A 16,492-nucleotide genomic window follows, 5' to 3' on the forward strand; every position below is an offset into this window, starting at 1 on the left:
TCCTCCAAGATATTTTAACTCATAGATTGCATGTGATTTGTCAACCTAACTTTTAACTCAGAAAGAATTGGTTATCACTACTTTTATCTGCTGTTTTGCTAATTTCGGGATATCTTGTGCTTGATGAATAGATAAACTTAGATGGAAGAAATACTTAAAATTGTGCTACAGGAGGCATTCTCTCAGACAGATTTCTATAGAGTGTTTCTGTAAAATAGACACGTTCTGATCATTGACTAACATAGCATTAGCGTACAACCAAATTAAACAGAAAATTGAGAGCCTTGGCCTCACAGAGGAATCATTTAAACTGTTTTTTTTTTTTTTTAAATGGAAAATATCAAATGGATCATCAAGTATAACCAACAAGAAATCAAGGCTAGGTTACCTAGCTGGTTGACTGTAAGAAACACCCACCAATAGCATGGCACTAAAGTTGATATACATACAAGATGATGGGTCAACTGTAAGAAATCCCATGGGACTTGGGTGACCAGGATAAGAAAGGTATACTCTGCGTTGGCGGGAACTTCGTTCACTGGGCTGCCTTTTCTATTCAACAGATGCATTTAATTGGAATAAAAATTATACAACTGGAAAAATCCAAGGATAATAAAGGTAATAGATTTACATATGATTGGTCCCACTTAAGAGCATCAGCCCCTTTAGGTTGTGCTTGGTTTGGAAGAAAAGGTAGGGAAATCTGCATCAATTCCCAACCTTTTCCTTCCTTTCCCCATTTTTTCATTCGAACTAAACACAGCCTTAAAGTTTAGGTATTAGGGTAGACAATCATTTTAGACGTCAGCTCAAGTTGTGCTTTTGGGTTAAAATATGTTCATATTGGGTTGGGTTGTACAAGGGTTAAACGCTTTATGCTTAGCATTGGGATTAGATTGATCCTAAAGCATCAAACTTTTCCAAGCTGCACTTTTAAATGAGAATACAAAAGGATTAACTTAAAAAAAAAAAACCTGATGCTAGAAAAATTTTGGTCAATGAAGCAACGTTTTTGAACCGCCTAACGTTAGGCCCGGGAACCATCCAAGCAATCGGTTTCATTTTATTCCAAGTCCAGAATCTGGTAAAAAATTGTTGAAAAAGTCAATAAATCGTTGACCCCAGGTAGTTGAAAATGGGTCGAGCCCCATAGATTGAACCCTTTGTGGCTCCAATGGGAGTTAGCGCCCTACGAACTATGCGAACGCCCTTGTGGGTTGAGCCCCTTAAAGCTCCTGAGCGAGTCGGCAACCTATAGTTAGTAGAGCTACCCCCGGAGGTCAAGCTCCCTAAGGCTTCTCGTAGGAGTGGACGACCGGCATCATTACGAGGCTTATGCAGTGCAGCCGTGGCCTCGAATTTCCGACTCACACCGACAATAATATTATGCTCTCGCAAGGGGGGCAGAACATGTACATCGTGGTCTCGCAAGCACTCATACAGGAAGATAATCCCACGGGATGACGTAAAAGTAGCCATATGAGAAGTTACCACAGAATGACCACCTGCTTAGGTGAAAAGGTTAGGCTACACGTCAGCTAAATAAGGATAAGGAGAGTGGACCGCGAGTCGCTCCAAGAACTTAAGGGCTAAAATGTCGAGCTGATAAAAGACCTCAACACCACATGAGACTCAATCGCTTCTTCGGCATGGACAAGACCAAGGATAAGAAGAGAGGATTATAAGTCACTCCCTGAGCTTAAGGGCAATGGTGTCGAGCTGACAAAAGACCTCGGCACAATACAAGACCCAGTCGCCTCTTCGGCATGGGAAGATAAGTCATAGTTGCCTCTTCGACATAGACGTGCTAAGTCTCAGTCGCCTCTTCGTAATGGGCAGATAAGTCCCAGTCGCCTCTTCAGCATAGGCGTGCTAAGACCCAAACGCCTCTTCGGCATGTGCAAAATCAATGATAGGGAGAGTGGACCGCAAGTCGCTCCCAGAGCCTAAGGGCTAAGGTGTCGAGCTGATAAAAGACATCGGCACCACATAAGACCCAATCACCTCTTTTGCATGTGCAAAATAAAAAGCAGTTCGCATTCAACACGAGAAAGAGAACAAAGGAAATACTAATTCGCTTTCAGCACCATGACAGACATAAACTTAGTCAATCTCTTCATAGTAGACTTCCACCTCGATTTTAGGCTCTTCAACAAACTCACTGGCTACTCTTTTGAGAACCAGCTCGAAGGATGCTGCGTCGCTAATAAGGTAGATGTCCTTGGGGTACCTGCTCCACCATCCTTGAGTGGATGAATTCGCTCTTGTGCCCCTATAATCAAGACGGTGAGGTCCTGCATAAGGCTGCAAACACTTGGACTCTTCCGACCTAAGGAGCAAATTGAACCACCGCTTACGACTATGAGCTTATCGAATCAGTCATTCCGGGCCAAAAGGAGTGATTTACTCCCTTCGTAGAAATACTTTCAACTTGGGAGTAGGGGGCAATTGATGATGGCGAATTTGGCTCTCTAATGACATTGTCACTAATGGCATCCTGAAACAGGTGGACGACACTCAGACACCACCTAGGCGATGATTTAGAGTCCTAGGTCATAGTTCGTCTTTGCCCCGACCTAATAGGGTGCCTTTACCGCCAACTAAGCGACTTTGACCACAACTTAGGCTGGCTAGGAACATCTCGTCTAGGGCCAACTTGTAGCTCCTCGTCACTAGCCGATGTGACATTGATGCAAGGAATGACCTCCCTTGATGGTTTGCCGACCTGACTAAGGTCCAGGAGGCGACTTGCGAGTTGTGCTTGTCGACAAATTCGGTATGCATATCTCGATACTCTTAAGTTTTTTGGAAGTTGGCCCACATACTGAGTATTCCGGAGTATGACCAACGTGCATAACAGTTACCTCCCGGGATCTCAAATCGATTAGACAACCTCATAAAAATCTCGGATACGGTGCATGAGGCCCACGCCAAACAAAATCTATATAAAGTCACCAACCCCAATGATACGAAAAAGTACATGCAATTATTTGCTCACTAGTTCTCTCTCCACACTCAAGCTTTCAACTCGCAAACAAAACAATACAATACTGACTTAAGCATCGGAACAATCTCGCCGAGTTAGCCACCCCGGGTCCTCTAACATTGATTCCTTGTAAATTTATCTAAAGAGCTACCCAACTTGACAAACAACATGATGCTGCCAAAAAACAAAAAACAAGCTTCATCAGATTCAAACAGCGATATTGATATTAGATCCACCATCGTAGAAGATGAATCCAAACCCCAAGGTTGTGAAAATGTAAGAAAGTTTCACTAAGGCAATCCATCGAACTCTTAACGGGCGTTGTGTACACACCACACCTGACCTGAGTCTCCCCAATGAACGGGGAAAACTTTTCCTACATCGTGAGTGTATGACAAGTTATCCATTACATAATTTACATTACAGAAGCCAGAAATGACACGCAGATAACAAGTCACACGAATCACAACCACACTACCAAGATATATCTTACGAAATCTTAATCGATGACCTCCCCTCTACCTCTAGTAGTCAGTCCACATATGCCCAGAATCAAATGCCCATGGCCATTATCTCTCTAAAGAGGCCACGTAATCCAAATTCCAAGCAAGACAAGAGGTGGCCTTGGACAAGTTTACATCAAATTCCACCAGAAAAAAACCAAGGAACAAATATTCTAGTTTACATCTCATATTCTCATTTTCAGAGGGATTACAAGGAAAACTAGTGTGTGTAGGTTCTTGAATCTGCTTTTGCATTGTGAAATAATTGAAAGGTAATGTTTGTTAGATTATCCAACAACAACAGATATCAGAAAATTTTCTACTGTTGTTAATTTAAAGATAAAATGTAAATTAATTCTACATACATGAACTCATAAGTAATAAGTACCACTATGCTTTAGACAATTCATGAAGTAGGCCATTTCTCTCCTCTTGATTGATTCCACAAGAAAATAAGATCGAAAGAACAGGAGAATTTATGCTCAGAAGTTGTTCAACCCAGAAAATGAGCTTCATAAGGTGATCTTCTCCATCTCTCTCCTCATTGCATTGGCCCTCACCAAACTCCCAATTGTATTAATGGCGAGCTTGATGTCTTCCAGGGGGTTCCCTGGCGCCACCGTCTTATACAGATAGCTGTCGAACGTCATCTTCTGGACATATTCATCGGCGCACATCTCCACAAACGCCTCCCTGGCCGGATTCGACCTGTAAAATACCTTCTGCAAAACATCCAACACCTTGTAAGTCGGCCAGTACGTCTTGTCCCACTTCTCGAGATAATTCCTCAAATCCGACTCGTCGATCATCCTCTTCCCATGCTCCGAACCCTCCACAATCGCCTCTGCGCACATCCGCCCACTCTTTGCCGCGAAGTAGATTCCCTCGCCCGAGCACTTCGTCACGTACCCAGCCGCGTCCCCTACGAGTGTCACCCTCCCCGCTACCCTGCGCGGCCGCGGGTGCTCCGGAATGGGATGCGCCTCCACCCGAATAATCTTACCGCCTAGTATCTTCTCCTTGGCTCTGTTCCTGGTTGCTGTCTGAAACTTCTTGATATCCCCTTTGTGTGTCACCGTCCCTGTTCCCACTGCGACGTGGTCGCATTTAGGGAAGACCCAACCGTAGAAATCGGGCGACACGTCATCTCCGACGTACATCTCGGCGAGGTTCTCATAGTATACCATTTTATCGTCCGGGATCTTGATCCTCTCCTGAAAAGCAATGGCATATTCGTACTCACCCGCGCCAATGGATTTGGCGACGCGAGAATTGGCGCCGTCTGCTCCGATAACAGCGTCGACCTCCAAGGTGCGACGCTCGCCGACTCCTCCTGTCTTCCCGTCGAAGGCAGTGTAGTAGAGGACATAAGGGGAGTTAGCGTCCTGAGGCATGTCCATCTTGAGGAAGAGGCCATTGATGATCGTTGCGCCCGACTTGGCAGCACGGTCGCGGAGGTATGCGTCGAGCACCTCCCGGCGTACCATACCAATGTACTCGTGGGGTTTTAGGGTTTGACCGATGTCGACGGCCACATTGGACGGGGAGATCATCTTCATCTTAGTGACCCGACGGTCGATAATGTCAAGCGGGAGGTCGAACTCTCCGATCATGCAGAGCGGAATAGCGCCGCCGCATGGCTTGCAGTTGTCCAGCTTCCGTTCGATTAGGAAAGTTTCAATGCCACCCTTCGCTAGCGTCTCAGCAGCCGAGCCGCCTGCCGGGCCTCCGCCGATAACGGCTACTCGGAGGTTTCGACCGGAGAGTTTGGGGCTGGATTTGCTAGCTAAGATACGGAATCTGCGGGGATTTGGTTGGGATGAGAGAGATTTAGTTAGGGAGAGGGAATGGTGATTCTCTAATGTGGTTTTCCGGAGGCCAACGAAGCTATTAAGGGTGGCGCGTCGGAAATGGGTGGTTTTCCGGTCACAATGGGCGGTGGTGGTGGAAAATGGGGAGTTGATGGCAGTAGAGGACGCCATCCTTGCTGGCCTCTGGTCTGGTATCTGAAGTCTGAACAGAGTAAGTTCAGTTCCACTGCATATTTCTAATTTCTTTCTTATGAATGATGATATTTTGGAAGTATGGATATGGTGTTCTGATATTTTGAGTTTTTTGCCGTTGGATTAAAGGAAATCGACGGGTTCTGTTGTTTGTGGATAATGCGATGGATTTCTTTTGTTCTACCCATTGTGCAGTTTACGTGCACGACCCATGAGCCACGAGGTAAGTGGTGACAGAATCACTGCTCGAAAAAACTTTGGCTGTTGGGGCCACATCTAAAATCCGGATCACCTGCGAACAAAAATATGTTTCAATCTTCTGCGAATATGATCTTACACCGCACATCTTATACATGGCGGATCCCAGTCTCTGTATAGTATTAGATCAAGTTGATAGAGAATTGACACTTGTTTTATTGGTAGAATATCTCAACTCGAACAACCAAAGTTTAACTCATTGATTTCCAACTTTCCATTATCAGCTTTTAGGTACCATACTTCCCGGTTATTGTTATCCTGTTTTGACTTTTAATAGAGTAAGTAATTTGGGTGGCTACTATGGAGCCACGTGGGATCTCCTTTTTGTGGTAGCAACTGCTTTGGCTCTGTTAGAGCTATGTCTATGGTCCCTGGGAGATGGGACAGAATGAAGGACTCTGATCAGATACTCATCAGCAGAAGCCAGTGATTTTAAGCTATGTGTCTTTGTCTAATCTTGAATGAAATCGATCTCTTACCATTCGTCCAATTGTCGTACAAAACTGATGGCCGGTGGGACGGACCTTATTCAATGGTGTTCACGGAACTCTTACGTTCATGTATTGTCAGTTTTTCTTGCCCGGTACGCAAGGCAAAACCGCTATAGCGCAGAGGTGTCAATTGGACTGCATTTAGTCCAATCCGATCCAATTCGATGTGAATTTATTATATAGGTTAGGTTCAATCTAATCTAATGAATATTTTGGATGGGTTTAATTCAATATCTGAATCATTTAATTTGTTCAAATTTGTTTTAATTTAGATTGGTTTCAATCCAAATCCAATCTATTGATATTTATATTGTATCTTATATCAATAGACCACGTATTAGTTTAATCTAACCCAATTCAATAGAAATTTATTACAAACAGGTCAGATTCAATTCAATTTAATAAATATTTCGAAGCGAACCGATCCAATCCAATATGTCTTGTTAGTCCGTCCATTTCATCTAAATTAATTTTGATTGGTTATAAACACCCTTAACCGCAGCCCAGATCTAGGTGTTCGATTTGGACAGTTTAGGATTTGAATTCAGAGGATCTTTTTTTCAAATTTGCGTTCTGTGCACCGGATGAGTGAATCACTTTCGTCCACAAAAACCAGGAAAAGGAAAGCGTAATGTTAACAGTCAAAGTCTCGTTAGGATGGGCTCAGCAGTTGAACCGAACACTAACAATTAAACTATTGTTCGAGCAATGTCAGAGCCATTCCTATTTGATTGTTATAAAAGAATGCGCCTTCACGATGAAAAACTATTTTTTTAATACTGATCCCTTTTACATCGAATTGTAAAAGCCAATTACGTGCCCCATAGCTGAATTAAAGTTGCAGGAAAAAGAAGGAAATGAAAAAAAGACTGGAAACTTTGAATTGTTTCCGCCGAAGTCTTGCTTGCGCCCTTAGCTTTTGCATTAGGAACGAAGGTCATGTGCCGGAGAAGGCGCTTCTCCGGCACCGAGTAAACAATCCAGGGCATACATGTTAATAAGATAACGCATTTGGCGAAGATATTGGTTCTAGTTTCGCATGATTTCATTTTCGTATCAATCGGTGACGGCGAGGACTTAGCTTCCAGAGCGAGGTCATAAAAGAAATAAAGGAATCTCCAATACAGTGTTCAATATGAGAGTTTAATATGAGAATAAATCAATGCGTACAAAGAAGTCGGATGTAAGATTGAATCCAATTTGGTAAGATTAAATCTATACTATTAAGATAATCGGTTATTGATATTAAATAAGTTGAAAAGAGGTAATTTTAAGATATTAAATGTATTTAATTCCTTCTCATTAAATCCAACATTTAAGTTATTAATTTGCATTTATGTTCATTAAATCATATATTTAAATCATTTTTGTTTCTTCTTAAATTCTCATCATTAAGTTCTATTAATTAAATCCATACTTAATAAATTAATAATTCCAATAACGTAAAAAATTTTTATTTTTAAAATCTACTTAGAAAAAATAGTATTTTCATCTAGGTGGTGGTAAGAAATTAAACCATTTTAGGCCAAATGGGTCAATCAATGTTGCACGATTAAATAATGAAATAAAAAAAATAGAAATTAAAAAAATTGGGAACATTTTTAACATACATATTAAACAATAATAAGTATGATTAATATGAATTTTTTTTATTAATGATGAAAATGAAATGTAAAATTTAATTGAAAATAAAAATGTTTTTCTATTCTCTCTCATTAAATCTTATATTTAAGATATATTTTTCTCACCATTAAATTCTTGTAATGAAATCCATAATATTAATTTTAATAATATAAAAATAAATATTTTGAAAACAAAACCATTTTCTTCCCTCTTGGTGGTGGACAAGCAATTCGACCATTTGAGGTCAAATGGATCAATAAACAATAGCATAATTAAATAATAAAATAAATAAAATAAATAAGTATAAAATGTAAGAAGTATTTTTATTAATGAAGAAAATGGAATACCAAATTTAAAATATACCTAAAAATGAAATGATGTCATTAGGGGTGAGCAAGAAAGCCCAAAAAACTGAACCGAATAAAAAACCTAGTTAGTTGAACCAATTGGTTCGGTTTTAGTTCGCTATTCTTAAAAAACCACAAATTTCAGTTTCAATTAACCTTTTAAAAAGGACGATGGTTAACCGAACTGACTGGTATATATATACAGTAATATATATTATATATTATATTATCTTATCTTATATTATATTATATATATATATATATATTTTTTTTAATCAAAATAAACCCACTGCCATTTGAATTTTTGAGTTTTCCCCCTTTCCCCTTCTTCGATACCTAAAGGCTAATACCAAAACTGAAAACCCTTGCTTTCCACTTGTTCGTCTTCCTCCCTAGTTCTCCTTGTTTTCCTCCAGCGCCAATCATCATCTTCCATCATTTGACACCGGTATCGATCGACGGTCATCCTCCTATGGCCTCCCCCCCTCCTTTCATTGTTACAGCCACACCATAAGGCCAAAAACTAAGAATTCTCTCTCTCTCTCTCTCCTATCATCTCCTCCGCTGCTCCGTGCCAACTACCAAGCGTCCGCCGGTCGCTAGTTAAGACAAAAGTATGGAATTTGCCAACAATTATGACATTACTCCTCTAACATTTGGAATAAGAAAACAGCCTCTGCTTTAAGATAATGCACACGCAATGGGAAAAAAAAAAAAGAAAAAGAAAGAAAGATTTCCTTTACTCTTATCGCAAATCGGTTATTTCTTTCTTGAGGGGCTAGAATGTAAGAATCGGTTAAATGGGCATCGAAAAATCATTCAGAAAATTTATTCCTTGCTAGAAAAATTCAGTTGTGTATCAAAAAAGATGTAGAAAAGCAAAAGTATATTACAATTTACTAGCGATTTTGAAGGTTGTAATTTGAACAAAGAACATGAAAAATACTCTTGCTTCAAAGAAAATTGAGCCAGATGCACGAGTATTAAGGCTCATTTGTAAGAAGACATGTACAGAACACCCCCCCCCCCAGGAAAAAAAAATAAAAACTGAAATTTTATTTCCGTGAGTTGTAAAATAAGAAAACTAGGTATAAATGACCAAAATGCCCATTCAGTTATTATAAAAATTGGTTTCTACGGTATAAATTATACAAGTTTTACAAAAAAAAGAGTTTAAAGTTGCAGTTTTGCCTTTGGGATTGAGATTGATATAAAGAGAAATTTTAAAAAATAAACAATTTGGTCAAAGTAATTACATGGATGTTTTGAACATTTTCATGCTTCCTATGAAGGATTATTACAAAAAGGGCCTATTTGAAAATGTGTCAAAATGTTCAGAGGAGGTGATTGAAATTACTAACCTTCAGGAGAAGTTTCAAAATGGTCCAAAACTTTAAGGGAGGGTTTAGAAATTTACCTTTTTTTTTATTTATTTTTCATGGGGTGACTAATCGGGATCTACCAACCACAACATATTATTGGTCATGCTCATCCAATTGTACATCTGAAACACTTAACATCACCAATATTCTCAACATGTGGCTGAATGAGCGTGGCCAGCAATGTATTGTGACATTTGATCCCAGGTCTTAGCTATAATATGTCAGAGATTCTACCAATTGAGTCATGATCAATTGATGTTTGAGTTGGAACTTGGGATCCATTGAGAAATCTGCATTGAGACTGTTCATACTTTTTCGTAAAATTAATCAGGTGTAGTACCACTGTTGTAGTAGAAACTCCAAACCTGAAATGCACCAATAATTTAGAATAGCGAAGCAGGAGGACATTTACTGTTGGATTTTAGTGAAAGGTCGTTGTGGGTAGGTTGAATTTGTAAGGGTTAGTTCATCCAACTCCCTCTACTTGATCCACTCCCTCCTATGACCTATCTCTGATTAACATGTAAATTCATAGTCCACCATGCCAACAGCCTATCTATCACTTTGAAGAATTCTTCTCTTTGCACGACTACAACCCTATGAACTTGCCAAGTTTTATAAGTTGCACTCGGTTTCTTCTGAAGCAACCATAAAATTGAGGAGCCTGCAGTAGCTTCTCTACATGATGAGGATGATGGTAGTGATCATGACCATTATAGTAGCCTTGGGGTTGGTTAGCAGGCAAGCTTCTTGCACAGTTGTCCAATTCATCTTTGGGGATTCCCTCTCTGATGTTGGAAATAATAACTACCTCTCCAAGAGTCTGGCTCGAGCAAGTCTGCCGTGGTATGGTATCGATTTTGGAAATGGAATGCCCAATGGAAGGTTTTGTAATGGTCGAACTGTTGCTGATATCATAGGTATTTTTCTTCTTTTAATTTTGTTTATAACATTTCCTATTTATGTGTTAATTTAAGTACTCTTTCCTCTTCAACTGATAATTAATTAAGCTTGTGAATTGTGATATGTGTCTTAAATTAGGTGACAGGATGGGTCTCCCAAGGCCACCAGCATTCTTGGATCCATCTTTGAATGAGGACATCATACTAAAGAATGGAGCCAATTATGCCTCTGGTGGTGGTGGGATATTGAATGAAACTGGTGGCCTTTTTGTAAGTTGTACTACTAGCTTGGAGCCTTGGACCATTTCTCTTTCTATTGATCCATCTACATGGAGTTCTTATAGCTTTTTCTTCTTTTTCGTTTAATTTGATCTAGATGCAACAAATTATATTAAGCAACAAAAGGCTTCTAATTAATTAGCTTAGGTAGCAATTAATTAAGTTAAAAAGTTTTCTCAATCGAACGCAGGTGCAAAAGTTTTCACTGTATAAGCAAATCGAGTTGTTTCAAGGAACACAAGAGCTAATAAGAAACAAAATCGGTGCTGAAGCGTCAGATAACTTCTTCAAAGAAGCAAGCTATGTGGTTGCTTTAGGCAGCAACGACTTCATTAACAACTTCTTGCTCCCAGTTTACAGAGATTCATGGACGTATTCCAATGATGGCTTCATTCAGTATCTAATCACAACTTTGGGAAATCAATTGACGGTAATAAAAGCAATGAGACCCACTGCAAATCCGCAATATTTATTTATTTTTGTTTTAAGCCAAGACACATATTCATGGGCATGATGATGAGCACAAATTAATTTGTTGAGATTTTTTTTTTTTTTATTGACTAAAAGAAACGGTGTGTTTGGATTTGATTAATGTACAGATATTGCACGGGTTAGGGGCTCGGCAGTTGATGGTGTTTGGGCTAGGGCCCATGGGTTGTATTCCTCTGCAACGTGTGCTAAGCTCATCAGGGAACTGCCAAGAAAAAACCAACAATCTGGCCATCAGCTTTAACAAAGCAACGGCCAAGCTCTTACAGGAACTGTCCAGCAATCTCCCCAACGCAAGCTTCAGATTCGGGGATGCTTATAATGTAGTTGATGATGTAATTAAAAATCCAGATAAATACGGTAGGTGTAAGTGTAACGAATTTGCTCTTCTCGACGTTGTCGTTGCGTGCCTACTGCCTAGACTAACACCTAACATTACATCCTTTACCAAAAACAGTTTAGTCAGGAATCTGGATGGAGTGAAAAGTGCCACATTGGGTTAGGTGGTCTACCATGTTCTTCAATATTATACGATATGGACCTTCTAACTTGAACTTAGAAGGTCTAAGGAAACACAACACAATTATTAGGGGGTGATCATGGGCAGGGCCTGGCCGGGCTTACCACCTGTCGTAAGGGTTATAGCCTGGGCCGCATCTTCCTGGGCCTGAACATAAAATCTGGGCACTAAGCCCACAATTTTCAGGTTGGGCTGGGTTGAAAATGATCACCCCTAAGCCCTAAACACAACTTCAGGGATTCAGTGGGATCCATACAATCATATGGGTTTTCATCAAAATTTACGGGGATTGTGATTAGTCAAAGCCTGTTTAGATTTCTGGCATCATAGATTTTTTCCTTCTACATATATTTGAAGGAAAAGTCCTATTGTTTTGTTGCTTCAATATGTACTGGCAATGCACAAGCACGAGCAAAGTAAAAAATCAAAGAAGAGTAGGAATAGAGATAGGAGAGAGAATTTTATGAAGGAAAACCAAATTGAAATGAAAGAAAGTGGGAGGAGCTTTGAGAATTGGAAGAAAGGTGGATGCCTGGATGGGAATATATTTATATTAGGTGGTGGCGAAAGTTGTAAATATTATCATGTCTTGCCTATGAATTAAACCTTTTTTCAGCATCTTTTCAATGATGGATGATCACATTCAATTCCATGTTAATTTTCAGGATTTGAAAATTCAGACTCTCCATGCTGCTCATTTGGACGGATCCGACCTGCTCTCACTTGTGTCCCTGCATCAAGGTTGTGCAAAGATAGAAGCAAATATGTGTTCTGGGATGAGTATCACCCCACTGATAAAGCAAATGAGATCATCGCCAACGAGATCATTAGAAAGCTCGGATTTGTGCACGTCAACACCACATCATCACAAGGGCCAGCTCTTGCTCCTTCCTCATAGGGATTGGTCATTGGTGATCGATATTTATATAGGATATGCATTTTCTTAAAAAAAATTATACAGGATATGTCTAGTTTTATTAATTATTAGCCGTCAACTTTATGACACAGCTTATGCAAAAACTTGCCTATGAAATCAACATATCCTTAGTGCCTAACATTTTAGAAGAAATGGATACGTACCCACAGGCCACACCCTGCACGAAAATTAGTGTTTAATTTGGTTCCAATCTATACTATGTATTTATTTATGGCTTCTGAAGCCTTGTTTTCTCGTTAATTATTGTTGTAATATATGTATATATATATATATATATATATATATATATGACATTATATCGAGGAGGAACAAATGAGGGTAGAACGTACGTAGGAGGAGAGCAGAGCAATTTAAAATGGGTGACCACGACGTCTAATACCCAGAATTTAGTTTGAAGGGCTGAGGTGGAGTGACAAATGCCAGTTTGCCACGTCGGATTAGGTGGTCTGTCATGTCCTTTTGTTCCATTAATTACTAATACATGTATTAAGTTTACGATAATAAATATAATATATATTATTATTAGATTTTTTAAAAGAGGGGGGTGATTCAATCGGTTCTATGGTTAGATGACACAGAGCTATCTAAGCCCCTCCTCTAAAGTCTTAACCAACTTGTCATCTGTTGTTTGTTCATGGGACATATTGAGACCCACTAACATGACAACATATGATCAAATGATCAGTTTAACCATTTACTGGGTATTTGCCAAAATTTATGATTGTGTAAATCAATATGATTTTTTTTTTTTTGGTGAAAACCCCTTTATCTTTCATTAAAATCCGAACTAACAACTAGATAGAACTTTTTCTTTGTTGAAATAATATAAGATAACAAGTTTTTAAGCTGGTCATTGGTCGATTAACCTCTTAAACGAGGCCGCCTCTTCTATAAAAATGAGAAGAATATATAATCAATTTGCATTTTGAACATTTTAAGCAATTAAATACATAAACTTGAATAATAATTTATCTAAGAAAAATTTGCAGAAATAGGATCGATTTTACCATTCTTATAATATTCAACACGACAACACGTACAGTTGAATATTATTGAGCAATTGTTGCAGTTTGCACAAGAAAAAAAGGGTGAAATTAATGTTGCAAAGTAGATGGATTCGCGAAATGGTACTCCTTGAGTTTCTTCATACTCCTCCTTTGTCAGATCTTCCTAGCTAGCTATGGGTCAAACTACTAGAAAGCTGGATATTAGCTCTGCTAGATCTCTAATCCTCTTAGAATCATTTGGTTTGTGGTTTTCAGGTTGTACGAATTACTAAGGAATTAGGCACTTCTTTTGTTTTCAGTTGCAAGATCAATGGATGATAAAGTGGAAGCTGAAGAGGAGGTCACAAGGAATGAAAATCTTGAAGCTTCTTATTCAGTTCAAAATTTTCCCTTATATGGTTATTTGGTAGTTCAACCTGTAGCTTAGTGTGTGGTTGAGAAGATGGAAAAGTTAGATGCTAGCTAGAGAGGGTGATGAACCAGATGTTAGTGTGTGGTTGAAGATATGGAAGACCCAGATTTTGGTGTAGGTGGAGATTGAAAGAGTCATCAGATGTCATTGTATCTGATGAAACAGACATCAATGAATCTTTGCCTTTTGTTTGTAGCTCCATTTCATCTCTTGTGGAAGGAACAGAGACTGGAAGAGAAGAGAAAGAACCTGACCGGATCTACAGAAGGTACAATGACAGTATGAAATGGTTCGATCTACGCAACTATATATGAGAGAGCATGTGGAATAAGTGGGGTATTCATTCATCTAATTGTGAACCTATTTTTTATAATTGGTTCACAGATCCTGCCAACTCCTACTTGAGCATTCATTGATTAAACACAGGAAACTGGACTTCCATTTAGTAAACAAATCCATTTCTGTTCATGTTAATTAATATATAAACCCTTAACTAGAATAATCTTATTTATTAGCCATGTTGGATTTCTTACGTACTAACAAAATATTGGACTTGCTCACTGGAAACTCCTACTTCATTTGAGAGTGCAGAGCAGAGCCGACGGATTTTTCTGTTCATTTGCGTCATGGAGCAAAGTTCCAGAGGTTTTATGCATGTGAGAGTCTTCTCCAAGTTCCAGAGGTTTCAGGTAGCCTTAGTCTTGACTTATCTTTTATTTTGATCTGTAACGCAGTCCGGATTTCATAGTAAGTCAATTCTACAATCCTCTCTACTAACCCAGCTAAACAATGGCACCCGTACCTTAACCTCTTTTGAGTCTAACTTTGCGAATAACACGAACGGTGTTATTACCCCTCCGTTAGACATGTATTCCTTAAAAAAATTATATGCATGATTCTGCCTCTCTCACTTCTCTGCAATGTTATCTTCGGCCCATGGTATGACTAAGGATAAAACTGAAGTAAAGATGGGTGTTCTTGACCTAATTATGAGCAATGGGATTTTCATACATCTTGAATAAGAGATTAATTTATATTTGAAAGGTTTTGAGGGGTTCAGAGGGCATCTGAGATGGGATCGTCCTTATCAATCTATATATATAATGAAATGATTGCAGTGAGAATTAAATTAATTATAAGGTTAGGTGAAAAAAATTTGTTGTCCGGTGAATATAGCAAATTCCCGCAACACCAAAAAGAAGAGGGTGAGACTAAATCACAAAGAAACCGTGTACAATTCAAAAAAAAGAATTTTTTAGGAAAAGATGTTCAACTGAAGGGCAACAACAGCAGTTAACTATTTGCACAAGTTAAGATTCTAAAACATGTTTAGAGACAGGTGGCATTGTTTTATTGGGTTAGTAGAGCGGATTGTAGAATTGAATTAGTAGGAAATCCCAACTGTCTTTAACGGGGGAAATTTCTGCAAAAGAAGAGGTGTTCTACAGCATCAATGTTTTAGTTTTCAAAATTGCCACATCAGCAAATATAAAAAATAAATAAATAAATACACGTTATTGAACCATGCCTTTGTTTGGAAATTAAAAAACAAATAGTTTTTTTTTGTTTAAAAAAAGGATACATGTTTTTGAAATTATCAAAATAAAGGTTCTTATAACAAAAGCAAAATTTACAGTAGAGAAATTATGTGATTTATGAAATATGATGCTAATAACTAACAAGATGAAAAGATGTTCTTTAAACCAAAAATTCAAGAACAATTTTTTTTTTTTTGTGCCGGTTTTGGAAAAAAAATACACATCTGAAACAAGAATATGTTCGTTGTGTTTTTGTTCTAAGGACCAATTTGTTTTAAACCGGTTAATTTTGTTTTACTTTAAAACAATTCACATTGGAGAGTACGTCCCGAAATTGTTGGGTGCCAAATGATTGTAAGCCATAGGATTGGAATAAACATATTGCCCTCTATTCCCAAGATTAGGGATTCGAACGGATCAGATCAGACTAAATTTGGGGTATATATCTGAATCCGATCTGATCCGATCTCACAAAGGTCAATTTGAATTCAAATCCATTAAGGATGTCAGATAAAAAATTACTATATTATAAAAAATTACAAAAACACAATATAAACATATCTATACTATATTATATAGCAATAGAGGTCACGTCAGCAGCCCTATCCTTGATCCATTACCCAATCCTGGCTTCTCCTTAACTCTCTCTCCTTCTTCCCTTACCAGTTACCCCTTCCCAACCCGTCCATGTAGACATGTGACAGCCCTCTCCTCTTTACTAGAGTTCCCACTCCTCTCTCTCATGTTCCTAATCACTTAATCAATCCCCTCCTAAAATTTCTCCCACCTAAAATTACTCCTAAAACACCTCTTAA

At 38.7% G+C, this 16,492-nt stretch overlaps 2 protein-coding genes and 1 long non-coding RNA gene across 3 annotated transcripts; 2 read left to right on the top strand and 1 right to left on the bottom strand.

Annotated features, from left to right (window-relative positions):
- Positions 1-3,796: 3,796 nt before the first annotated feature.
- Positions 3,797-6,175, bottom strand: LOC148863154 (geranylgeranyl diphosphate reductase, chloroplastic). Its single transcript, XM_088977155.1, has one exon. It carries the CDS (start codon positions 5,469-5,471, stop codon positions 4,002-4,004), a length of 1,470 nt encoding a protein of 489 aa, XP_088833281.1. The 5' UTR covers positions 5,472-6,175; the 3' UTR covers positions 3,797-4,001.
- Positions 6,176-10,117: 3,942 nt separating this feature from the next.
- On the top strand, positions 10,118-12,852 carry LOC148863155 (GDSL esterase/lipase At1g74460-like). The gene is made up of 5 exons (XM_088978088.1): positions 10,118-10,513; positions 10,635-10,765; positions 10,965-11,204; positions 11,374-11,623; positions 12,449-12,852. The coding sequence occupies exons 1-5, from the start codon at positions 10,276-10,278 to the stop codon at positions 12,679-12,681; spliced, it is 1,092 nt and encodes a 363-aa protein (XP_088834214.1). The 5' UTR covers positions 10,118-10,275; the 3' UTR covers positions 12,682-12,852.
- Positions 12,853-13,724: 872 nt separating this feature from the next.
- LOC148863156 (uncharacterized) lies at positions 13,725-14,869 on the top strand. The gene is made up of 3 exons (XR_016109908.1): positions 13,725-13,847; positions 13,983-14,407; positions 14,731-14,869. It is a non-coding gene; the product is annotated as an uncharacterized LOC148863156 (long non-coding RNA).
- The last annotated feature ends 1,623 nt before the right edge of the window (positions 14,870-16,492 follow it).

Source organism: Nelumbo lutea, chromosome 3 (genome assembly GCF_056320005.1).
Source record: "Nelumbo lutea isolate HS-2025 chromosome 3, American lotus-T2T, whole genome shotgun sequence".
Lineage (NCBI taxonomy): Eukaryota > Viridiplantae > Streptophyta > Magnoliopsida > Proteales > Nelumbonaceae > Nelumbo > Nelumbo lutea.